Source organism: Sus scrofa, chromosome 7 (genome assembly GCF_054392235.1).
Source record: "Sus scrofa isolate SSC_HxYL_T2T_F1_AM1 chromosome 7, Sscrofa_HxYL_maternal_Yorkshire_Landrace_v2.0, whole genome shotgun sequence".
NCBI classification, from domain to species: Eukaryota; Metazoa; Chordata; class Mammalia; order Artiodactyla; family Suidae; genus Sus; species Sus scrofa.
The window spans coordinates 73,556,743-73,584,377 of NC_139389.1; the positions used below are offsets into that span (position 1 = coordinate 73,556,743).

Here is a 27,635-nt window from a genome sequence, read left to right on the forward strand (position 1 = left end):
GGTTTAATGTCTAGATTTAAAAAATCTTTATTGCTATTGCTCACCTTAGAATCATCTGCAGATTTTAGGAGCCTGCCTTGTATGTCATTAAGTCTCAGGCAGTACTAAGTGCAAAGTAATAGTTCATTAGAGTATTTATTAAACTAAACTTTATGTATATGTATATATCATTTTTTAGGGCCACACCTGCTGCATATAGAGGTGCCCAGGCTAGGGGTCAAATCGGAGCCACAACTGCCTGCCTACACCACAGCCACAGCAACTTGGGATCCAAGCTGTGTCTGCGACCTGCTCCACAGCTCACGGCAACGCTGGGTCCTTAACCTACTGAGCAAGGCCAGGGACGTAACCCGTGTCCTCATGGATACTAGTCAGGTTCATTAACCACTGAGCCACAGAGGGAACTCCTATATTTTTAATTGAATTTTCCTCCTGTTGATGAAAAATGTGAGAAATGTAATTTTCATCTGTCATTTCTCTGTTTAACATAAGGCATGTTTAGTCTACCATGCCTGTTATTATCCAAACCCCATGCTCTTATAACCCCTTCAGTGGAGGAAATTGTTGGGACAACCTGTGATGTCTTTTAGCAGTTAATACTTTTCTAAGTTTATAAACCATATTTTCCATCTTTTGCAAACCATATGCTGTTTAAGTCAGAAATTATATTAGTTTTTAACCTATGGCTACATTTCTCAGTTACTAATTATTTTGTGGACAGGGGAGTTTGCTTATGTCCCTTGGATCTTTTCTGTGGTGTTATGCTGGCTCGTTCTTGTATTATGACCAGTTAATATTGTTTCGGCCATTAGGTAAATAGAGTACGCTTTGGATTTATTTTTTCCGAATTGTAGTTGGTTTTTGGTTTTTATGTCAGTTCATTCTTAATCTTACTATGCTAGGTTTTTAGTTTTCCAAATACCCAGCAAGTTAACAGGATGTTGCCTTTTCTTAATTTGTTTACTAGAGAGTTGGTTGACTTTGGTTTAAGAAGTGTGTTCTTACCAGTACTTGACCTGGTAACTCAGAAGCAATTTTTTCTTAGGAAATAATGGTAAAGGGCAGAGATTACCAAATGTTTTCTTAAAGGGCCAGATAAATATTTTAGGCTTTCCAGGCCATTAGGTGTCTGTCTGTTGTACCTATCCAACTCTGCAGACTAGTAAGAAAGCAGTTACAGGCAATAGCTAAAAATGTGGTTTGGTTCCAATGGTTGTGTTCCAATGAAACTAGAAGAACAGGTAGAATGCTGGATTTGACCTCCAGGCCAATAATAAATTACAGACTATAATAATCTATATTTGTTTAAACTGATATAAAGTAGTACTTTGCATGTTATAAATTTTTCTTCACAATAATAAAAATGTGCTTCTTGTAAAAGTGTCATTTTATATTTTTATAATATAGAAATTGAAGAGGCACTGTAACCTGTCCCCTAGAGTTCAGTATTCTTAACAAAATCCTACACATTTGAATGTGTATGATGAGTGGGTGAAGAACAGAATTATAGAAGTGGGCGTAAGTGAAGGTATGTAATGTTAGAGATGGTGCCGTGCCAGTAGTGGGTGTTGAAGAGAGAAAGCGTCTCTAGCTTTTTACCCCTTGCTTTGAAATGGCCACTGAAGTAGTGTGCCCTGCTTTCCTCCCCCTGAGGGTATATCTTTGTGCACAGCAGGGCTGTAACTTAACAACTTTGTAGAGTAGATAGAGGCTAAAGGAAACAAACAGTACAAACACTTTACAGGAGGCTGTGGAAACCTGGGTGAAGAAGGGCAGCTGGGAGTTCCCATCATGGCTCAGCGGAAGTGAATCTGACTAGCATCCATGAGGATGTGGGCTCGATCCCTGGCCTCACTCAGTGGTTAAGGATCCGGCATTGCCATGAGCTGTGGTGTAGGTCACAAATGCAGCTTGGATCCTGAGTTGCTGTGGCTGTGGCATAAGCTGGCAGCTACAGCTCTGATTAGATAGACCCCCGGCTTGGGAACCTCCATATGTCATGGGTGTGGCCCTAAAAAGCAAAAAAAGTAAAAGGGGGGGGGGTAGCTGTACATCACTGGTTACTGACTATCCATATGTTTAGTGGAGGTTTTTGGTACTTGTGTCATTCCTGGTACAATGGTAACAAATCTGAATAGTGTTTATTGAAGCCCAGTCTATAGTCTGTCCTTCTGCCACTCGGCACCAAATAGTCCAGGCTATAAAATATGAACCGGCTGTGGCAAAAGCTGTGCTGCCCAAATGCAGGAACCATTCTTTGGCATGGGGGTTATTATGAATTTGAAATGTGACTAGTCAGAATTAAGATGTGCAGTAGATGTAAAATACATACTGGATTTTGAAGATTTGGTTCCCTCCACCAAGGGGAAAATTTTCAATATTGATTACATATTGAAATATTTTGGAATATACTGGGTTAAAGAAAATACATTATTGAATTAGTATCTCTTAAAAAATTTTTTAAAATATTGCCCTTAGGAAATTTTAAGTTAGGAGTTTCCATCATGGCTCAGTGGAAAAGAATCTGACTAGCATCCATGAGGACGCAGGTTCTGTCCCTGGCCTCGCTCAGTGGGTTAAGGATCCGGCGTTGCCTGAGCTGTGGTGTAGGTTGCAGACGCGGCGCACATCCAGTGTTGCTGTGGCTGTAGTGTAGGTCACAGATACGGCTTGGATCCCGAGTTGCTGTGGTTGTGGTGTAGGCCAGCAGCTACAGCTCCAATTCGACTCCTAGCCTGGGAACCTCCATATGCTGTGGGTGCGGCCCTGAAAAGACCAAAAAAGAAAGAAAGAAAAAGAAAATTTAAAGTTATATTTGTGGCTAGCATTCTATTTCTGATAGCATTGGCTTAGAGACTAGTTAATGTGTAAAATATCTAGATTTGAAGTATATTTTCCTTAACAATTGACTGTGGGTAAGGAGGGCTGAGTGTTTTTTGCAGGTTTTTGAGTGTGCAGAGATCAGCACCCCTTTCCCTTGTTGAAAGGTCACCAGTAGTACTAGATGTAGTTTAAATTATTAGAAATAGAGGAGTTTTCTTGCAATGAAGCTAGCTAAGGATCTGGTGTGGTCACTGCTGTGGCACCAGTTTGGATCCCTGGCCCAGGAACTTCCATATGCTATGGGAGTGGCCAAAAGAAAGAAATAAATATATTTCATGTACATTATGTACTAACTATATGTGGCTTGGGAAACCATCTTACAGATGTGTTTGTTTCTATAGAGAAAAGTTTAAAACTTTTTATAAAGCTTTTCTTGGAATTCCTGTCATGGCGCAGCAGAAACAATCCGAGTAGGAACCATGAGGTTGCGGATTTGATCCCTGGCCTTGCTCGGTGGGTTAAGGATCTGGTGAGCTGTGGTGTAGGCCAGCAGCTGTAGCTCCAATTAGACCCCTAGCCTGGGAACCTCCATATGCCGTGGTGTGGCCCTAAAAAGCAAAAAGCAAAAAAAAAAAAAAAAAAAAAAAAAAACAACAACAACAACAAAAAACAAAAAACAAACAAAAAACTTTTTATAAAGCTTTTCTAAGTGAACTGCAGTTTTAGGCAGTAAAAAATAAGACCTTTCAAAATCCATCCATTCATTTTATTCTGTGCTGTTGATAACCACCTTCTGGGTATGTCTGTTGCCTTTCTCTTAGCTAATAAACTATTTATCTACATAGATTTTCTTGCTTAAAAGAACCATATTATATTCATCTTTCTCTCTGGCGGAGGCTTTTTTTTTTTTTTTTCCTCTCCTCCAGCTCTACTTTTCCTTTACATCCTGACTCTGAATGCCACTTCCTCTGTCTTGGTCTTTTTTGCCTACCTCTACTCCTTCCCTTCCTCTGAATTCTGAAAGGATATCTACTTCTGTCTTGTAAAGATAATCACTTGTTAACTTTGCATTTTAATAATACACACCGATTATCTCCTCTACTAAATGTGCATGCTTCAAAGGGATCTTCTTTATACTGAGTTAGGTTACTTGGCATAAATATGTTATATTTTTAGGTCTCATTTCTGGTAAGGTATGATTTTTTTTTCCATAGATTTCATTTTTGTTGTTGCAGAATCTGCATACAAATAAGTAAATTGAGCCTTTTTTTTTTCTCTTTTAGGGCTGCACCTGTGGAATATGGAGGGTCCCAGGCTAGGGATCTAATTGGAGCTGTAGCCACCGGCCTACACCACAACCACACCAGATCCGAGTCGTGTCTGCGACCTACACCACAGCTCACGGCAACACCAGATCCTTAACCCACTGAACGAGGCCAGGGATCGAACCTGAAACCTCATAGTTCCTAGTTGAATTCGTTAACCACTGAGCCACGACGGGAACTCCAATAAATTAAGCTATTTTAATGGAACTATTCCAAATCATCTTTGGAGATCAGACTACCACAGGAATAACCTATACAGATATACTAACAAGGAAATAAATGTATAGCAGTTTTAATATGTTTTAGAATGATGGGAGAAAGAAAGGGGTATTTCAGGAAAGAGAAAAAGAGAATAGTGAATTATGTTGGTTACATATAATTATTGAACAGTAGACCAAAATATACAGAAAGGAAAAATATCTAACCATTACCATTTAGAGAAAACTATTGTTAACATTTTATGCATACATTTAACCTATTCTATTTTAAAAATAATTTGTTATAGGAGTTCCTGTCGTGGCGCAGTGGTTAATGAATCCGACTAGGAACCATGAGGTTGCGGGTTTGGTCCCTGCCCTTGCTCTGTGGGTTGACGATCCGGTGTTGCCGTGAGCTGTGGTGTAGGTTGCAGACGTGGCTCGGATCCTGCGTTGCTGTGGCTCTGGCATAGGCTGGCAGCTACGGCTCCGATTAGACCCCTAGCCTGGGAGCCTCCATATGCCGCGGGAGCGGCCCAAGAAATAGCAAAAAGACAAAAAAAAAAAATTAAACATAGGAAAAAATAATAATAATAATTTATTATAAAAAATAATGAGTACCTGCTCATCATAAAAATTCAAATGATATGGAAATATTTAGAGTAACAAATTTTCCTTTTCCTTCCTTCCCAGTCCCCTCCTTTCTCCATGAGGAACATTTTATTATGGTATTTGTATAAATATGAAAAATTGCACATTTTTTCTGTTATAATTAATGCATATGGAATTATGTCATTCAGTGATTTGGAGTTTTTTCTGTGTAATATTATCTCAGAAATATGTCTCTATTATAGATCTCTTGAATTTTGAAAATGACTGAAGAAAAGGAGTTCCCTGCTGTCTCAGTAGGTTAAAAATCTGACATTGTGGAGTTCCCGTCGTGGCGCAGTGGTTAATGAATCCGACTAGGAACCATGAGGTTGCGGGTTTGGTCCCTGCCCTTGCTCTGTGGGTTGACGATCCGGTGTTGCCGTGAGCTGTGGTGTAGGTTGCAGACGTGGCTCGGATCCTGCGTTGCTGTGGCTCTGGCATAGGCTGGCAGCTACGGCTCCGATTAGACCCCTAGCCTGGGAGCCTCCATATGCCGCGGGAGCGGCCCAAGAAATAGCAAAAAGACAAAAAAAAAAAATTAAACATAGGAAAAAATAATAATAATAATTTATTATAAAAAATAATGAGTACCTGCTCATCATAAAAATTCAAATGATATGGAAATATTTAGAGTAACAAATTTTCCTTTTCCTTCCTTCCCAGTCCCCTCCTTTCTCCATGAGGAACATTTTATTATGGTATTTGTATAAATATGAAAAATTGCACATTTTTTCTGTTATAATTAATGCATATGGAATTATGTCATTCAGTGATTTGGAGTTTTTTCTGTGTAATATTATCTCAGAAATATGTCTCTATTATAGATCTCTTGAATTTTGAAAATGACTGAAGAAAAGGAGTTCCCTGCTGTCTCAGTAGGTTAAAAATCTGACATTGTGGAGTTCCCGTCGTGGCGCAGTGGTTAATGAATCCGACTAGGAACCATGAGGTTGCGGGTTCGGTCCCTGCCCTTGCTCAGTAGGTTAAGGATCTGGTGTTGCCATGAGCTGTGGTGTAGGTTGCAGATGTGGCTCAGATCTGGTATTGCTATGGCTTTGGCGTAGGCCGGCGGCTACAGCTCCGATTTGACCCCTAGCCTGGGAACCTCCGTATGCCACGGGAGTGGCCCAAGAAATGCCAAAAAGACAAAAAAAAAAAAAAAAAAAAAATCTGGCATTGTAATTGCTGTGGCATGGGTTCAGTCCCTGGCCCGGCAATCTCTGTGCTGTGGCTGCAGCCAAAAAAAAAAAAAAAAAAAAAGACAATAGATTTTTTTAAAAGAAATCAATTCTCATAGTGATAAATTCCGGGAGTTCCCTTCATGATTCAGTGGTTAATGAACCCCACTAGTAACCATGAGGTTACGGGTTTGATCCCTGGCCATGAGGTTATGGGTTTGATTCCTGGCCTCTCTCAGTGGGTTAAGGATCTGACATTGCCGTGAGCTGTCGTGTAGGTCACAATGTGGCTTGGATCCCGAGTTGCTGTGGCTGTGGCATAGGCCGGCGGCTAGAGCTCTGATTAGATCCCTAGCCTGGGAACCTCCATGTGCCTCGTGTGAGGCCCTAAAAAAGACAAAAAAAAAAAAAGGAAAGAAAGAAATCCCAACAGTGCAGAAAAGCATTGAGTAGAGTGGTGGTCCCTTACTCTCATCCCCATTCTGTAGCTGTTACCTTGATTTTTGTATAACATTCCAGAAATATTTTATGCCTCTTTAGGTTATCTTTATCTCCTTTCCTTCTTTCCTTCCTTCCTCTTCTTTTTCTTTCTCTCTTTTTTTTTTAACACAAGTGGGACTGTATTATTTACATGTATGTGTGTGTGTTTGTGTGTATATGTGTATGTATTGTTTTGGCATCTTTTACTTTGAAAAAACATAGGAGGGAAGCAGACTGGAAGTTGTTTTTCCTATTTACATGTTAGGAACTCTCCTTTTATAGTTTAATGACTGTGATTTTTTCATTATGTGATTTTTTTTCATTACTTAACCTTTCTCTTATTGTTAGATGCATAGATTTCCTGGTTTTTCACTGTTATGTTAAAGCCTTTCAAAATTCATGTTAAGTGCTTGAGTTGACAGTGTTTTGACTGCTTTGGAACAAAAACCTTAAAAATTAGAAGGGAAAAGAGAGGTTGAATTTATTTTGTTTCACTCCAGTTTCAAAACTGATGGAAATCAAAGTCCAACTTTGGCTGAATGTACCTTTAAATTGCAAAATATGAATGTCTAGTTTGAATATACCTTTTTCTTGTGTTTGTATTAATGTGTAAATTGACCAGTTACTAAACTCTTGTTTTTGAGTGCTATGATTCTTTGTAAAATTTTGCAATAAAGGTGCAACCTTTATTAGCTTTTAATGTAAAATTTGTGAAATGATAGGTAATGGATTTTTGTTTTTGTTTTTTAATCAGTGACTTTTTTGAACGAACCATTCTGTGCAACAGTCTTGTGTGGAGTTGTGCTGTGACGGGTAGACCTGGACTGACCTATCAAGAAGCACTTGAGTCAGAAAAAAAAGCAAGACAGAATCTTCAGAGTTTTCCAGAACCACTAATTGTTCCAGTTTTATACTTGACCAACCTTACCCATCGTTCACGCTTACATGAAATTTGTGATGATATTTTTGCATATGTCAAAAATCGATATTTTGTTGAAGAAACTGTGGAAGTCATTAGGAACAATGGTTCAAGGTAAAGTACTTTTTATTTTTTCTTTTGTTATGCATGCATTTATATTGCTCAAATTCAAAATACACAAGGTATACTGAGGAAAGCTTACCTTGTACTATTTTCCAGCTACCCTTTTACCCTTTCCCCAAGGCCCTTGTGTTAACAGTTTTGTATGTATTTTTGCAAATCTAATTTCATATAGACCTTTAAAAACATACACACACACTCACACACACACACTCTCTCTCTCTCTCCTGCCCCTTTTATTGTGAAAGATAACATACTGTTGTTTATACCTTTTTTCACTTAAAATATCTTTAAAATTAATCCATTGTAATGATAAACCACCTTCTTTCTCTTTTTTATTTACTGTATAGTAAGTCCTATTATATGGACGTTTCACCTCAATTTAAGAGTTAAAAATTTTTGGTAAAGATCCCATTGTGGCTCAGCGGTAATGAACCCATCGAGTATCCATGAGGATGAAGGTTTGACCCCTGCCCTCGCTCAGTGGGTTAAGGATCCGATGTTGCTGTGAGCTGTGGTGTAGGTTCCAGACTGGCTTGGATCTGGTGTTGCTGTGGCTGTGGCATAAGCTGGCAGCTATAGCTTGGATTCAACCCCTAGCCTGGGAACTTCCATGTGCTGCAGGTGTGGCCCTAAAAAGACAAGGAAAAAAAAAAAAACTTAGGTAAAGATACCTACTGTGTTCTCATTATGTTACCTAATAGTTTAAATATGCCTATATTTCTTGCTGGGTTTTAGTAATTCCTTTGATAAGCTAAGGACTGAACTTTATATACTTTGCTAAGTTCTCTTTTACCCAGGCCTTCGAGAAAAAAATAAATATTTCGTACATGAAAATTTTAAATGACTTTATCTGTGGCACTAAGTTAAAAACTATCAGTGCTTTTCTGAAATCTTAAGCATCTATGATTGACTGGTCACTGATATTTTTTATAGTAATCTTTATTTGCATTAAAATTTTTTATAGCCTCTTGGAGTTCCTGTCGTGGCGCAGTGGTTAACGAATCCGACTAGGAACCATGAGGTTGCAGGTTCGATCCCTGCCCTTGCTCAGTGGGTTAACGATCCGGCGTTGCTGTGAGCTGTGGTGTAGGTTGCAGACGTGGCTCGGATCCCGCGTTGCTGTGGCTCTGGCGTAGGCTGGCGGCTGCAGCTCCTATTCGACCCCTAGCCTGGGAACTTCCATATGCTGTGGAAGCGGCCCAAAGAAATAGCAAAAAAGACAAAAAAAAAAAAATTTTTTTTTATAGCCTCTGGACTTTTGAGGGGTACTTCCAACCCCTTTTTGTTAACCTGAATACAATTTTCTTATTTTAAACTTTAGCAGTCAAAACTTATTGTGCACTATATGTTCTTAATTATATGTTAATGTGGTTTTTATTACCTTATTTTTGAGAATCATCATTAGTAGTTCATAATGTAATTTGAGAATCCTTTCTTTTTTAAAAAAATTTATTATAGTTGATTTACAATGTTCTGTCAATTTCTGCTATATAGCAAAGTGACCCAGTTATACATATATATATATATGTATACATTCTTTTTCTCACATTATCCTCCATCATGTTCAATCACGAGTGATTAGATATAGTTCCCTGTGCTATACAGCAGGATCTTACTGCTTATCCATTCCAAATGTGTTAGTTTGCATCTAGTAACCCCAAACTCCCAGTCTATCCCACTCTCTCCCCCTCAGCAACCATAAGTCTGTTCTCCATGTCTATGAGTTTGTTTCTTTTCTATAGATGGATTTGTTTGTGCCATATATTAGATTCCAGATATAAGTGATATCATGTGGTATTTGTCTTTTTCTTTCTGATTTACTTCACTTAGTATGAGAGTCTCTGGTTCCATCCACATTGCTGCAAATGGCATTATTTTGTTTTTTTATGGCTGAGTAGTATTCCATTGTGTATATGTACCACATTTTCATAATCAATTCATCTGTCAATGGACACTTGGGTTGCTTCCATGTATTGACTATTGTGAATAAAGCTGCAGTGAACATAGGGGTTCATGTATCTTTTTAAATGAAAATTGTGTCCGGATATATGTCCAGGAGTGGGATTGCTGGATCATATCATAGTCCTATATTTAGTTTTCCGAGGTACCTCCATACTGTTTTCCATAGTGATTGTACCACTTTACTTTTTCACCAACAGTGTAGGAGGGTTCCCTTTTCTCCATACCCTCTCCTGCATTCGTTATTTTAGACCTAACTAATGATAGCCATTCTGACTGGTGTGAAGTGGTACCACATGGTACTTTTGTTTTGCATTTCTCTCACAAATAGTGATGTTGAGCATTTTTTCATGTTCCTATTGATCATTTGTATATCTGCTTTGGAGAAATGTCTATTCAGATCTTCTGCCCATTTTTCAATTGGGTTGTTTGTTTTTTTGCTGTTGAGTTGTTTGTGTTGTTTGTGTATTTTGGAGATTAAGCCCTTGTTGGTTGCATCGTTTGAAACTGTTTTCTCTCATTCCATGGGTTGTCTTTTTTTTTTTATGGTTTCCTTTGCTGTGCAAAAGCAAAAGAAGTAAGTTTCATTAGGTCCCATTGGTTTATTTTTGTTTTTATTTCTATTACCTTGGGAGACTGACCTAAGAAAACATTTGTAAGGTTGATGTCAGAGCATGCTTTGCCTATGTTCTCTTCTAGGAGTTTGCTGGTGTCTTCTCTTATGTTCAAGTCTTTAAGCCATTTTGAGTTTATTTTTGTGCATGGTGTGAGGGTGTGTTCTAGTTTCATTGATTTACATGTGGCTGTCCAGTTTTCCCAGCACCACTTGCTGCAAAGACTGTCTTTTTCCCATTGTATATTCTTGCCTCCTTTGTCGAAGATTAATTGACAGTAGGTGTCTGGGTTTATTTCTGGGTTCTCTCTTCTGTTTTGTTGGTCTGTATGTCTGTTTTGGTACCAATATCATACTATCTTGATGACTGTGGCTTTTTAATATTGCCAGAAGTCTGGGAGAGTTATGCCTCCTGCTTGGTCTTTGTTCCTTAGGGTTGCTTTGGCAATTCTGGGTCTTTTATGGTTCCATATAAATTTTTGGATTGTTTGTTCAAAAATTCCTGTGAAAAATTGTCATTGGTAATTTGATAAGGATTGCATTGACACTATAGATTGCTTTGGATAGTATGGCCATTTTAACAATATTAATTCTTCCAATCCAGGAGCATGGAATATCTTTTCATTTCTTTGATTCCTCTTTAATTTCCTTGATTAATGTTTTATAGTTCTCAGCACATAAGTCTTTCTCCTCCTTGGTCAAGTTTATTCCTAGGTAAATAATTTTGGGAGGTGCTATTTTAAAAGGTATTGAATTTTTGTATTCCTTTTCTAATATTTCATTGTTAGTATACAGAAATGTGACTGATTTCTGAATGTTAATCTTGTATTCTACTTTGATGAATTTGTTGATCACCTCAAGTAGTTTTTGTATGGAGTCCTTAGGGTTTTCTGTATATAGTATCATGTCATCTGCATAATGTGACAGTTTTGCCTCTTTTCTTCCAATTTGGATACCTTTTTTGTTTGTCTGGTTGCTGTGGCTAGGACTTTCAATACTAAGTTGAATAAAAGTGGTGAAAGTGGCATCTTTGTTTTGTTCCAGATTTTAGCCAGAAGGCTTTCAGCTTTTCTCTATTGAGTATTATACTGGCTATGGGTTTGTCACAAATGGCTCTTATTATGCTAAGGTATATCCCTTCTATATCCACTTTGGTAAGAATTTTTATAATGAATGAATGAATGAGTGTTGGATTTTGTCAGATGCTTTTTCTGCATCTGTTGAGATGATCATGTGGTTTTTGATTTTTCTTTGGTTAATGCAGTGTATGATGTTGATAGACTTGTGTATGTTGAACCATCCTTGTGAACTTGGGATGTGCTGTTGGATTCAGTTGGCTAAAATTCTTTTGCGAATTTTTGCATCTATATTCATCAAAGATGTTGGCCTATAGTTTTCTTTTTTTGTAGTATCTTTGGTTTTGGTATTGGGGTGATGGTGGCTTCATAGAATGTCTTTGGGATTTTTCTTTCTTCTTCAATGTTTTGAAAAAGTTTAATAAGAATGGGTGTATAAGTTCTTGTTTGTATGTTTGGTAGAATTTGCCTGTGAAGCCATCTGGTGGTCTTGGACTTTTATTTGTAGGGAGTGTTTTTATGGCATATTCAATTTCATTTCTAGTGATACATCTGTTCAGTTGATCTATTTCTTCTTGATTCAGGTTTGGCAGGCTATATGTCTCTAGAAAGCTGTCCATTTCTTCTAGGTTGTCAGATTTGTTGGCATGTAATTCAGAATACTGGCTTTCATATAATCCATTTTAATTATTAAATGCTACTCTGCATGAATCTAAAAAAGCCAAGAGATTTTATATTAAGATCTAAATTTGTTTGGATTTGATTTTGGTGAAGATTTGATAAGTTATTTTTTTAATTGTAGAAGCAACAAATTGTGAAAATTGAAGGGTTTTTCATATTTGGGACTTTGGGAAAAAATTCTGTCTTTGGGAAAAAATTATGTCTTTATTTTCAAAAGGAAAGATTGATATGTCATCAGTAATACCACCAAGAACATAGCAGTCTGTATCACTGAAAGGAATAATAGGGCCATGTTTGGGAACCAGGACAGTTTTTTTCTCCTTATAGTCATTGTTTCTTATCTGACTTATGCCACAAGTGTTTTCTAACTTATAAATCATTGGGATACATTAGCCTTTAACATTAGGTTAAATATTTCTTATCTCTAGACATGTGGTTGTTCAGTGTTTTTTGGGTAGCTTGTTTTGGTTGTGCTTTTAAAATGGGCTTCAGTTAATTGTAGCTTTAATAACAATAGTAAAGTAGGGTACATTGCAGAAGTGGGAAATTTGAGTCACAGTGTTACTGGTTTTTCATTAGGAAACATTTATTCTGGCTTATGAAGCTTTTCAATGATAAAGTATGAGAAATTGGTATTTCTCTGAAAAATTTAGGCTAACTTTTCATAATACATATTGGCCATTCTTTTTGTTTGTTTTTGTTTTTGCTGCACCCATAATGTATGGAAGTTCCTGGGCCAGAGATTGAACCCATGCCACAGCAGTGACCCAAGCTGCTGCAGTGACAATTCTAGATCCTTAGCCTGCTATGCCACAAGGGAACTTCCTATATTGGCCATTCTTAATCTTTATGGCTGGGAAAGGAAAAATTGAGGATAAGTCATTGACTTTCTGCTTTTGACACCTGGGTGGGTGGTAGGCTGCAGAAGGCTTAGGAAGTAATGCTGTCAGGGTGAAGCTTTGCTCTCATCTTGGACCCAGATATTTCTGATTGTTCTAATTTTTGTATCTCACAGACATGTTGCTTAGGTGATTCATGAGTGTCACTTAGAGGCTAGCCACTGGGTTACTTCTAAAATAAAAAGGATCAAGATGCCCTTAAAGAGGAGATACAAACAAGTCAACTTCTCAAGTATTAAATATATGAATGAAGTCATTCAGGAGCATCTAGGTCCAGAGTGCCATAGAGGCTAGGCCTGGGTCCCCTACACTGGTGCTAACTCTGGCTATTTTAGTCTTTTAATCTTTGCCAGATCTCATGACAGTTCAGTGTTTAATTTGCTTTTCAGCTCCTTTGTCCATTTTTCTTTTGGCTTCTTTGTCATCAATACATTTGTGAGAGATTTTTGTTAAATACTAGGCATATTAGGAGTTTCTATCATGGCACAGAGGAAATGAATCCAACTAGGAACCATGAGGTTGCAGGTTCTATCCCTGGCCTTGCTCAGTGGATTAAGGATCCTGTGTTGCTGTGAGCTGTGGTGTAGTTTGCAGACGTGGCTCAGATCTGGCATGGCTGTGGCTGTGGCGTAGGCCAGCAGATCTAGCTCCAGTTCGACCCCCTAGCCGAAGGAACTTACATATGCTGCAAGTGTGGCCCTAAAAAGGGGGAAAAAAATAGAGATTCAAACCTGACTTGAGATTTCTGCAGCTTTAAGTCCTAGTTCCTGCATATACCATTATCCTTTCATTTTTTTCACTTAAATTTCGGTTAAAATAACTTTAATATTTATAATTGGTTATCAAGGTTTCCTTTGATTGTAATTCTGCCTCCACTACCTGCTTACTGCATGTGTAACATTTTGCCAGTTTATTTAATATCACTTACCTCTTCCTTGTGTCTGTGGAGGAATTATTGTGAAGATTAACTAAGATGCTATATGTGAAGTGCCATGCACACAGCAAGTGATCTATAAATGACCAAAAAAAAGTCAGTCTTTTTCATTTTTATTTATTTGGTTCTCTGTTATGCTTGTTTGTTAACTCTTATTATGTTATACTGATAGGAGGAAACGACTTGGCATGTTTTTCATTTGGAATATGTTCTAGATCCTAAGCAATATGTGTCCCTTCTAGCTTCACATCTACTTATGTAACTTTTGGGATTGAGTTCAGTTTTATGGTGGTAGATGGAAGTAATGAGATTCTGGCATCCTCAGGGGGTCGGCTAGGGCAAACTCAGCCTCTGTGATAAGAGATGCTCCTCATTGAATTTCCTCAGTATCCCTGTTGACTTTTATCTGCAGGCTCTGGTGGCTTTTATACCTGACTGTGGCATGAGGTTTATCTTTAGGGGATTTATTTAGAGAATTAAATGGATTTCTCCCAGTGGCTGAGAAATAGCAGGCATGTACTATCCTCGTGGGATCCATAGGACCCATAGTGTGAGATATCTGTGCTGCTTCGACCTTCCAGTCTTTGGAAGTTATAATGTGAAGTTAGAGAAGAATTTGCTTATACAGTATATACATTTTCATCTCCCTCTGCTTTTTAGGTTAAATGAGCTTTATTGAAATATAATTCACACACTACAAAATTAGCCCATTTAAAGTGAATTCATTGGGTTTAAGTGTGTTCCCTAGGTTATGTGACTATTTCTACTATCTAATCCGAGAATATTTTCATCACCCCAGTAAGTCCTGTACATATTAGCAGGCCCTCCACACTATACTGTCCCCTCAGCCCCTGGCAACCACTAATCTGTTTTCTGTCTCTGATTTGCCTGTTTTGGACATTTCATGTATGTGGAGTCATAAAGTATATACTGTATTTGGTTCTTTCACTTATTACAATGTTTTCAAGGTTTATCCATGTTGTAGAGTGTATCAGTATTTTATTTCTTTGTATCAGTAAACAAATTCTGTATGGATCCATCCCATTGTGCTTATTCTTTCATCAGTTGATAGATATTTGGGGTGTTTCCACTTTTGGACAATTATAAATAATGCTATTACAAACATTCCTGTATGTGGAAATATATATATATCTCCAGTTCTATATATATATATCTCCATATCTCTCTCTCTCCAGATATATATATATATCTCCAGTTCTCTTGGTTATATACCTTAAGGTAGAATTGCTAAGTCATATGATAACTCTGTGTTTGGCATTTAAGGAATCTCCAAATTTTTCCAAAGCAGCTGCATCATTTTACATTCCCACTAGCAGTGTGTAAGAATACCAGTTTCTCCACATCCTCAACAAGCCATATATGTGGACAATTTATTATTGTCCACCTTTTTTATTTTACCACTTATTTTGGGTATGAATTGGTATTTCATTGTAGTTTTGATTTCCATTTCCCTAATGACTAATAATGTTGAGCATCATTTCATGTGTTTATTGATCATTTGTGTATCTTCTTTGGACAAAAGTCTAATCTGGTCCTTTTCCCATTTTATTTTATTTTATTTATTTATTTTTTTTAACCGTTCAGAAGACGCTCACTCCTCTTCCTGGGAGGGTATAGTTATGCCTTCCAGAGTTCTGGAATTTCAGCATGGCATGGTCAGGGATTTCTCAGCAGTTAGAAAGTAATCTTTCCCTTAATATACCCCCCCTTTTTTTCTTTTTAGAGCCGCACCCATGGCATATGGAGTTTTCCAGGCTAGGGGTTGAACCAGAGCTACAGCTGCCAGCCTATACCACAGCCCCGGCAATTCGGGATCCAAGCTGCATTTGTGACCTACACCACAGCTCACAGCAATGCCAGATCCTTAACCCACTGAGCAAGGCCAGGCATCGAACCCGAATCCTCATGGATCCCAAGCAGGTTCATTAACAACTGAGCCACCAGGGGAACTCCCCTTTTCCCATTTTAAAATTGGAGTATTGATCTTTTTCTTACCAGGTTTAAGAGTTCTTTGTGTTTTGGGGAGTTCTTGTTGCGGCTCAGTGGTTAATGAACCCGACTAGCATCCCTGAGGATGGGGGTTCAGTCACTGGCCTTGCTCAGTGGGTTAAGAATCCAGCATTGCAGTGACTATGGTATAGGCCGGCAGCTACAGCTCCAATTCAACCCCTAGCCTGGAAACCTCCATATGTTACAAGTATGGCCCTAAAAAGACAAAAGACCCAAAAAAAAAAAAAAAGTTCTTTGTGTTTTGGGATACAAGTCCCTCAGCAAATACATGATCTGCAAATATTTGCTCCCATTCTTTGAGTCGTCTTTTCACTTTTTTTTTTTTTTTTTTTTTTTGTCTTTTTAGGGCCCCACTTACAGCATATGGAGGTTCCCAGGCTAGGGGTCTAATCAGAGCTGTTGCTGCCAAACTACACCACAGTCACAGCAATTCGGGATCCAAGCCATGTCTGTGACCTACACCACAGCTCACAGCAACACAGGATCCTTAACCCACTGAGCAAGGCCAGGGATCAAACCCACAACCTCATGGTTCCTAGTCGGATTCGTTTCCGCTACGTCATGACAGGAACTCCACTTTTTTTTTTTTTTTTTTTTTAATGGCCACATTCATGGCATATGCAGGTTCCTGGGCCAGGGATTGAATCTGAACCACAGCTATGACCTATGCCACAGCCATGGCAATGCTGTATCCATTAACCACTGCTGGGTGATCCAATCCCAGCTTCCACAGCAACCCGAACCGCTGCAGTGGTTTTTCACCTACTGTGCCAAAATGTGACCTCCTCTTTTAACATTCTTAATGGTATCATTTGCAATACTATCTCCTTTTGCTTTTAACTTTTGTTCTGCTGTCAATAGTATCTACCTTTTATTTCTGTCTCTGTGGTAGTACTTATCAGTGGTCTAAAGACTTCTTCATAGATTCACTGGAAAGAATTTGCTATGTTTGAGAAAAGTGGATGGGCCATCCTTAGGGTGAATTAGTCAGTACAGATACCCTGAATCTCTTCACTTCAGTATCCTTACTGTCTCATTTTACCTTCCTCCTCTCTTGCTTTTTGCCTCCTAGGACTTTAGATTCGATACTTCCCTCCCCCCCAAGATTTTCTGTTTTGAAATTAACAATCAGCTAACCGGTTCTTCTAGAAGACCGTTTGTCGTTGCTGTGGTCGATGGAATAAAGAGAACAACTGACTGCTTGACTAAGCCAACCAGTTTAGTTCTTTACACTCCCCATCTTGATTGCTACCAGCTGGCCTGCCAGTCATGCTCTTTGTTCTCTGATACTACTTCAGAGCCTATAGAAGTGAAAGAATGTGTGGTCTTGTGGAAAAAACAAAACAAAAAAAACTGACCTGGTAGTCAGGTCTGTTAATTCTTAAACAGCTACCAGATGCTTTGGGTATACACTTTATCCACAGATATGAGGTAAGGACTTAAAATTTCCGTTTACAGAAGCGAAAACAGATCTAAAGAAGTTAAGTGGGTTTTTTTGTAATTGTTTGACATGTATTTACTGATAACCTGTTACTTACTTGCACTATTCTAGACACTGGAGATAGAGCAGTGAACAAAACAAAGTTATGGAGCCTCCTTTCCAGTCTTACAAAGTAGTAAATGGTAGGATTTAAATTCAAGTAGTGTTGGAAGTTCCTGTTGTGGCTCAGTAGTAACAAGTCCAACTAGTATCCATGAAGATGTGGGTTCGATCCCTAGCTTTACTCAGTGGGTTAAGGATCTGTTGATTGCCATGGGCTGTGGTGTAGTTCGCAGATGTGGCTTGGATCACACATTGCTGTGGCTCTGGTGTAGGCCAGCAGCTGCAGCTCGAATTCAACCCCTAGCCTGGGAACTTCATATGCTGCAGGTGCCCTAAAAAGAAAAAAGAAAGAAAAAGAAAAAAAAAAAATTCAGGTAGGGCTGACTGAGAAAATAATTTCTTTCTCTGTATAGTTGTGTCTTTGGTTTTGGATTTTGCCATTCATGATTATGCATGGTTGTTCTGAGCAAGTAGTTTAAACTCTTTAAGCTTTAGGTTTTTTTTTCGTAGTAAATGGACCCCTGCCTTAATAAGATTGCCTCACAGGATAAAATGACATAATGAATGTGAATTTTTTTAAAGCCATATTGTATAATATTACCTTTTGATGTAGGTGTTTTTGTTAGTATTTAAATGTGTTTATTGGTGGCTATGTCGTTTTGTTTTGTTTTTGTTTATTTGCAAGGACATGCCTCTAGTGATATGAGGCTACGATAGCTGCCTGGAACACTCTTAACTTGGAATCAGATTTCTCTGTTGTGACTCTGAAAGGAAGCCCCACGGTTAATAATTTCAGTGTCTTAGGAAGACACAGTTGTTTGTTTTTGAAGACAGTTATCCCACATTTGTATGTGATTTTCTAAAAAATGCTACACAAGCAGATTTAAAGGCATCCAAGTTTAAGTTAACTTTATCATTTTCTTTTTGACAAGCCTGATAATCATTCTTTAATGAAGGGTTGAGAGGATGGTGAGCCAGAACGCAAAATGCTTGCATGATAAACCCATCTTCTCTCCCTGACCCTAGAACTAGAGAATTCTAGGGTTGGTAGAACTGGAAATCATGAAAAAGAAGGTAGAAATCACACAACAAATAAACATTTTGGACTGTTGAGTCATCATTCAGTATAAAGAAAGAACTAGAGTTTGAAAGAATTTGAAAAAATGGAGTCAGAATATAATAGTATATTTGGTAATTTTTTTTTAAGTTAAAATGGGCTTTGGGCAACCTGTTTTCAGAAGTTTTACAAGCACGGTCAAGATGTTCTGGGAACTGAAAGAGTCATAGGAGATTTGAAACAACAGGTGTGAGGAGGTACTTCTAAAAGTTATACCAACAGCAGCAAGAAGTGACACTTCAGAGCAAAGGAAGAGATGGAGTAAACATTAACGGCAGAATACAGTGGCCTGGCTTAGTATATGATTTGGTAATGTTAGAAGGTATTGCAGAATGAAAGTATGATAGCATTTATTCTTACAGAACTTTTCCTGTATGCCAGCAGTGTGCTAGATGCTTCTATTTTCTTATTATTTCTTTTTCTGGCCACCCTGTGGCATATGGAGATCCCAGGCCAAGGATCAGATCCAAGCTGTAGTTGAACCTATGCTGCAGCTGGAACTCTGGCAACACTGGATATTTTAATCCACTGTGCCTGGATTTTAATTCTCATGATATTGATGGGTGACCTAGGATTTTCAAAAAGGTTATATCCTTGTTGGTATTTACCCAAAAGAATTGGTAACTTAGGGCCACACAAAACTTGGAAGCAACCAAGATATCTTTTAGTAGATGAATGGATAAATAAATGGTGGTATATCCAGACAATGTAGTATTATTCAGTGCTAAAAAGAAATGAGCTATCAAGCCATGAAAAGACATGGAGGAACTTAAGTACATATTACTGAGAGAAGCCAATCTGAAAAAGATACGTATAGTATGATTCCGACTATATGACTTTAGAAAAGGCAAAACTGAAGGAGATAGTAAAAAGATCACTGGTTGCCAGGGATTGAGGAGGGTGGAGGGGAGATGAATAGGTTGGGCACAGAGGATGTGTAAGGTAGTAAAAGTATTCTGTGGTACTATAATAATGGATACATTTGTCGATTTTCATGAAATGTATGGCACCAAGAGTTGAATACTAACTAATATAAACTATGGACTTTGGTGATAATGATGTGTCTATGTAGGGTCATTGATTTTAGCAAGTGGACTTCTCTGGTGTAGGAGTTAATAAAGGAGGAGGTTATGCATGTGTGGCCAGGGAGTATATGGGAAATCTCTGTCTTTGCAATTTTGCTGTAAACCAAAAACCGCTCTAAAAAACCAAAGTCTTTTTTTTTTTTTTTTTTTTTGTCTTTGTTGTTGTTGTTGTTGCTATTTCTTGGGCCGCTCCCGCGGCATATGGAGGTTCCCAGGCTAGGGGTTGAATCGGAGCTGTAGCCACCGGCCTATGCCAGAGCCACAGCAACGCTGGATCCGAGCCGCGTCTGCAACCTACACCACAGCTCACGGCAACGCCGGATCGTTAACCCACTGAGCAAGTGCAGGGACCGAACCCGCAACCTCATGGTTCCTAGTCGGATTCGTTAACCACTGCGCCACGACGGGAACTCCAAAAACCAAAGTCTTTTTAAGAAAAAAAGTTACATGCTCTGCTTATTAGGACTAAAGTTTATATATATATACACATATATGTGTGTATATGTATATATACATGTATTTAAAATCTACCTTTTTTTCCTATAAAGATTCATCTATATCAGAGAAAAGTGAAAGGCGAAAGCCTGGAATGCATTTCCTAAATGCTTCGCAAGTTCAGAGATAACCAACCATGGCCAAAAAATTAGTTCTTAGTTCTCTTTTTTTCTGTACCACACTAAATTTTAAAAAATAAATAATAAGTAGCTTTTTCACTTAGAAATGGTTTGGATGTCTTCTTATGTTGGAACACCGTGTACACCATTTCTGATTAGTTTTTCCTTTTGCTTGCCTTGTGTGAATTTTCTCTTTGAAAATAATGAACTGCATTTTATTCCATATAATCTCTAACCTTTGACTTAATTACAGACATTCTCTCCAGTGTAGGTTAAATCAATAAAATAGCAGAATTGGATTTGCATCAAAGAGTTTTAATTTATAGCTAGATTTCCACCCAATATTATCCCCATACCATTTAGATTTATCATTAAAAATGCCATCTAGTCAGGAAGCAAGAGAGGCTACAGTTCAATGTTGTTTTTAGAATTGCCTTATAAAGTGAAGATTATGGAATTCTTTTTAATCTTACAAACTGATACCAATTTTGCTGTCAAATAGTGGCTAACTAGCTAGAGCTCTTAAATATTTAATTATTAAGGTATATTCCCTATGACTTTCTATGTTGCATTGGTAGAATGCTTTAAGAACTTTAACCTAATAAAATAGGAGAAAATTAGCATAGAAACCTAAAATATAAGAAAGTAGGTACTTATATTAGAATTAAAAGTGGACTTTTTAAACTTTGGATTCTTTTTTTGTATTGCTAATCTAAATGATATTAATGAATCATAATTAATTAAATATGTTAATATTTAGGACAAAGGGAAATACTAAACATATTGAGACAAGATGAACATAAAAGATATGTGAGAAACATTATAGTTATTTTGATTTAAACATACATGCTTGGATATCAGTGACTGAATAATCAAGTTTTTGGAAAAGGGTTATTTGGCCAGAAATTTGGACAAAGAAAAACATAAGTTAGTTAAAAGGATTGAGGAGGAAGTCTTCTTATTTAGGTGCAAAAATGGTGTGTAATTTTTTGGCAATATATATTAGTTAAATTTATTATATTTCTTTTAGATAGAAGCCTTTCTTTTGGTCACCTTATACTGCTGCCCTTTTAAGGTCAAAATTCCTGGTTCTTGGCCAAGGAGAGTCCTAAGCAACATCACCAAATTGTGTTTCAATCTTTAGTTCCTATTATGACCCTATTATGTTGATGATATAATTATTAGTAGGAAAAAAAAAAAAAGCTATTTGGGACCACTGTTATTTCTTTGAAACTCTTAAGTTAGAATGGAAGCATCTTCTTTCGATATATGTTGTTGTATGTACCAGAGACCCAGCCTTTACAACCTGCCTGATTCCTGAATTGTTGTTGCAAGTTTAACAGTTAAAATTTAGAATCCTTATTTACTTGTATAACAATATAAATTGGGAGACCATCCTTTTTATACCCTAAAAATCCCTATTAAGTTATTCACAAAAATAAATAAAAATGAATTTGTTTTTCTATCAAAGAATATATAATCTTTGAATAAAGCATCTGTTGTAAATATTTTGGTATGGCCTGAACCATACCAAATTTGCTCAACAAAATTGGTCAGTGAAATTTAGACTTATCATACAAATGTATTAATTTTTTTCAGTAGTTTTTTTTTCTTTTTCCATTTTTTTTTTTTTTTTTTTTTTTTTTGTCTTTTTGCTATTTCTTGGGCCGCTCCCGCGGCATATGGAGGTTCCCAGGCTAGGGGTCAAATCAGAGCTGTAGCCACCAGCCTACACCAGAGCCACAGCAACTCGGGATCCAAGCTGCGTCTGCAACCTACACCACAGCTCACGGCAACGCCACATCGTTAACCCACTGAGCAAGGGCAGGGACCGAACCCGCAAGCTCATGGCTCCTAGTCGGATTCGTTAACCACTGCGCCACGACGGGAACTCCTTTTTTTTTTTTTTTTTTTTTTTTTTTTTTGTCTTTTTAGGGCCACACCCACGGCATATGGAGGTTCCCAGGTTAGGGGTCAAATCGGAGCTGTAGCCACTGGCCTACGCCATAGCTACAGCAACATCAGATCCAAACCATGTCTGCAACCTACACCACAGTTCATGGCAACACTGGATCCTTAACCTACTGAGCAGGGACCAGGGATATAACCTGCAGCTTCATGGATCCTAGTTAGATTTGTTTCCACTGAGCCACAATGGGAACTCTATTTTCTTCACTGTTTTAAGGGCCTTCAAACCGAATTGGCCATTAAGAACATCTATCTAATGCTTCTCAAAAGTCTTTGAATGGTAAATGTTGGAGGTGAGGGTAATTGATTTCTGTGGCATCTTCTTTATTGATTCTTTGAACTAATGCCAAGTTTAAAGAGTCAGCTGAGTCTCCACCAGGACTAAGTTCTTTATTGTAGAAGTATTATTTATAATAAGAAGAATGATAAAAATGGCATATTGCAATTAAATCACTTCTTTTCTGATATAAAAGGAAAATCAAATATATACTTCAATTTGTGTCTTGAACTGGTAGCAGGAGGATGGTGAAGTAGACAAGCAGTAGTTCTGAAGTTTCTTAGTTCCTTACAGCAGGAGATTAGAGACTAATCTCACGAAAGAGAGGAGACTATGTATAGCTACTCCTATCCTGAAATCCCTGTTAGGAATAAAAGGGAAGTTTATTTCTGCATAGTTATTACACATGTTCAGGTCTGGGAAATTAGAGGTCTTCTGAATAACTTATCTCTCCCTCATCATCTTCTACCTCCTTTATATGGTCTGTTCCATTCAGCCAATAGAAGATCACAGTGTTTCTGAATAACTATTTTTAAAATGGGGTTATCTGTCTTTCTTAGACAAATGCAGAGACCATCCAAAGAGAAGAGTTAAAAGTTAGAACTAAGAGAAATGACAAGCTAGGAGTTCTTATCCTGGCTCAGTGGAAGTGAATCTGACTAGCATCCATGAAGATGCAGATTTGATCCCTGGCCTTTCTCAGTGGGTTAAGGGTCGGGTGTTGCTCTGAGCTGTGCTATAGATTGCAGATGTGGCTTTGATCTGGCATTGCTGTGGCTGTGGTGTAGGCCTGCAGCTACAGCTCTGATTTGACCCCTCACCTGAGGACCTCCATATGCCTTGGGTGCGGCCTTAAAAAAAGAGAGAGAGAGAGAGAGAGAGAAATGGCATAAGCTAAAATAATTTTAAATGAAAGGCAAAGGAGTAATAAAAGTATAAAAAATGTCTACTCATCACTAAAGGCCAAGCAAAATTCTTTGCTTAAATCGAAAACATATGTCAAGAGAATAATTCTGAGCAGAGGTTGACACTTTGCTTTAGATAAAGGGCCAGATAGTAAATATTATAAACCATGATCCATATGGTCTCTGTAACAGCCACCTAACTCTGCTGTCATAGTGCAAAAGCAGCCATAGGTAATATATGAATGAGCATGGCTGTATTCTAGAATTCTTTATTTACGAACACTGAAACTTAATTTCATATTATTTTCAGATGTCACAAAATATTTGTTTTAAGCCATTTAAAAATGTGTAAGCCATTCTTAGCTCAAAGCCCATATAAAATAGGCAATGAGTTGAATGTGGCCCATTAGCCATAGTGTACTGACTCCTGGTAGAGAGAAAAGGTTCCTGCTTAAATAAGGGTTATAGAATAAGCTAGCCAGAGATCCCCTTTTAATATAGAACCTCAGAGTGTGGCATGGTATGGTGGAAAAAGCCTTTTGAGCCAAACTCACTTAAGATTCTGGGAATCTTCTTTGCTAATCTGTAAAACAAGTAATATCTACATTCATTTGGTGGTTGTATTAGTTAGCTTTTGCTGCATAACAAACCATCCCCAAAACTTAGTGGCATAAAGCAATAAACATTCTCATGATTCTGTAGCTGTCTGGAATATTCTTGTGTTCTGGGCTGACCTGTCTGGGGCTGGATTGTCTAGGTCACTTACTCTGGCCTTACTTATACTTCTAGGGCCTCAGACTATTTTCACATGGCCTCTTATCCTTCAGGAGGCTAGTCCAAACTTGTTCCTAGGGTGGGATTAGGGTTCCCAGTGGCAGGAGAAGACAAAACCCCAGTGTGCAAGCACATGTCAAGCCCCAGCTTGCTCCACATTTGCTAGTATTCCATTGATCAAAGCAAGTCAGACGAGCAAATCCAGAGTTATTCTGGGAGGGGACCAAGGAGATGTGATTCAGTGGGGACCATAACTGCAGCAGTGTTTTACAGTGGTTAGTATTTGTTAGGAGCCCAATATAGTGCTTGGCACATAAAGCATTCAGTAAATGTTAGATACTTCCTATGCTTGTCAGAGACAAAGGAAGAGCCTGCCAGCTGTGATGACTCATCTTTTTTTGTAGCTAGTCCCTAATTTTCTTACATCATAGTCACTGTTCTTGAGTGACTTTTGAGAGCTTAGTGTATGCAAGGCACTGTTCTAAGGTTTTTACTTATTTAATTTCTACAACAGCCATATGTGATAGGTGCCCGTTTGCTCATTTTACAGTCGAGGAGTTCATACACAGAGCTTAATTAACTAAAACCTGCCCAGTGTCACAAGTGGTGAAGTTTTTAAGCACAGACAGTGTTTCTGTGTGGGAGGGATAAATGAGTGTGAAAAAAATACTATGACTTACTATTGACTTTTCACTTTACTTGAGCATCTTAGAATTTCTGTCAAAGTGAAGAGACGTAGAATTGCATGGAATGTGATTAGATTAAGCTTTTGATCGTTCACAAGAGTGATCCTTATTGTTGAGTGTCTGAAAATTGGCATCGTCTTATAATCATTGATTCAAAGGGAAAAACACTCCTGTATTTAATCAGGTTCTCCTGCTCTTTATATTTTTAACCATTGTATTTATCAGAAGGTGACAGTTATCTTCTCTACTCTGAGCTGCTTAAGCTTTCCACTTTTTTGCTTGCAGATGAAAGAATGCTATCTAGTGGCAACAAAAGGTGACTGCATGCATGGGTGAAAGTAGAATTTTTATTTATTTGTTGTTTTTCTATCTTTTGATACAGTTTCCAGGGATGAAAAATGCAGTTATCTATGACTCTTTTCTTATAGGTTGTAAAGAATATTTTGATTTAGTACTTCAAGTATACACATTGCCAAATTTTCTGTGATTCATTCAATAAACATTGTGTTCTTGGTGCTAGTGTAGGTATTGGGAGCAAGGTAGTGAATAAGACAAGGATTAGGGACTTATATTCAAGTGCAAGAGGCATGCTCTATGCCTCAAGTTTATACAATGGTGAATGTCAATTATTTCTCAATAAAACTGGGGAAAAGGGTCATCGGTAAGTCTTATTTGGCTAGTGAATGTATCACTAACATTCAAATAGAATGGGTAAAAGGTACTGCAATGCCAAATTAATGTAGTGCTCCATTAATAATTTGCTGTGGTTGCCATTAGAATGGGCTGATGTTACCTTTTAGTTACCTTTATAAAGACATGTTTGTATCTTTCTTTTTCTGTTTATCAGTGAGTCCGTCAGCATGTTGATTTCATTGTTGTCACATGAATGTTTAAAGACCATAAGGATAATAAAAATAATTCAGATAATTTTGTTTGCGCTTCCAGCTCAAAGAATTTGAAGTATAATTTTGTCATCTTAGTTTGTTGGTTATGTAATAGCTTTTTTTTTTTTTTTTTTTACAAATTCTTATGTTTGATGTGCAAAAATCACGTGACTTTGATTTGACTCTCTCAGGTTGTAAGAGAACACCAGTATATTGATCTTCTTTCCATGCAAAATAGGGATTTTAACATGAATCTTTATGATCTTTATAGTTGAAATGGAAATAAACTTAGAGAAAAGGACTCCCTTTATATAGTTTTTTGCATTATAAGGAACTCTGTGGCTAGTCTTGTGATAAGTGTAGCAGGACCCATCTATATATACTTCAGTGAGATCTAACAAGTAGACCTAATTCAGTTAGCCATTCTCATATATATATCGTTTGAAGAAAAGCAATAACTTTTTTTCTTTTAAGTTAAAGAATAATTTGAATTAAATAACTTGCATTCAGATAGGCCTTTATTGTAAGAAGTCTAAACTAACAAAGCTTAATTAAAGTACATTGCTTTCTTAAGATGATATTTACCCAGGGAGTTTCCGTCATGGTGCAGCAGAAATGAATCCGACTAGAAACTGTGAGGTTGCAGGTTCGATGCCTGGCCTCGATCAGTGAGTTAAGGATCCCACATTGCTGTGGCTGTGGTGTAGGCCAGCAGCTGTAGCTCCAATTAGACCCCTAGCCTGGGAGCCTCCATATACCGAGGGTGATAACCTAAAAGGCAAAATAATAGTAGTAATAATAGTGTAATAATAATAATAAAGAAAAAAAGAGGAGTTACAAACCAAGCAAACTTATCTGACCTCTTCTTCCCCACTAGCAAGTAATCGACGTTATTCACAGTCTTTTCGTTTGAAGTAGCAGACTTGTTGAGTGGTCTACGTTTCTTCCACTTAAAATAAGTAATCACCCTTAATATGAGGGTTTTTTTTAAACTCTGAACTTTAAATTAAGCAGGTTTACTCTATTCTTACCTATACAGTTAAAGTAATTATTCAAGCATAGCATTTTTAAAATGAATGTTCTTGGCACCTGCATTATAAGAAAATAAAAGGTTAATGAGGCAGTACAGGGGAGCAGGTGTAAAGCATGCCATAGATTCAGCATGTTCCATTTTTAGAAACCCAAACTGAGAGGGGCAGTCCTTATGTCAAGTAGGTCTCCCGAGGTTTCTAGTCTTCTTCCTTTCGATATTAATTATTTATCTTTTACCCCAAATGCCTTGTAAATATTCTGCATATATTTATTCTAGAATTTGCTTTTGTTGTAATGAATTTGTATTTTAAGATACAAATTAAATGACTATTAAAACAAAAACAACTTTTGGGGAGGGATATATATATATAACCATTCCAGAATATTCTCATAAAAGGCTGTTTGCATGTTCAGCTGGTGACTGTTAGAAATTTATGGCTAATTTCTGCTGTATCTTCATCCTATGCGTGCTGCTGTTCCAGAGACTTGCTTTCACTCTGAAATGTGTTAAAGTTTGAAATGTGTTGCAGAGAGGCTACAAAAGTGCCTCTTAACTGACTGGGCCTAAAGCTCTGAAATACCCTTGGATCAATATAGTGCAATTTTTCTCCTCAACTCCAATAATAGAGTGAAAGGTAGACAGTATATGGGCTTCAGAGTCAAACAGTTAATAGCTTTGGCTCTCCCATGGTTAATTTCGTGACCATAAGCAAATGATTAAACTTTTTTGACCCTGAATTTCATCTACTAAAAACATGCAACTTGTGGAGTTGATATGAGGAGAGAAATATGTTTGTATATGTTATATACTTACCTGGCACATGAAAACTCTTAATAAGGACCGTCTTTTGATTGTCAACT

General features: G+C 37.6%; 1 protein-coding gene across 2 annotated transcripts in view; it reads left to right on the plus strand.

The window, feature by feature from the left end:
- The window catches only part of BAZ1A (bromodomain adjacent to zinc finger domain 1A), a 100,316-nt gene that overhangs the window by 7,556 nt on the left and 65,125 nt on the right, over positions 1 to 27,635 (plus strand). For both annotated transcript variants that reach the window (NM_001244159.2, XM_013989047.3), the window contains 1 exon segment: positions 7,409 to 7,687. In NM_001244159.2, coding sequence (NP_001231088.1) covers positions 7,409 to 7,687 — 279 coding nt within the window.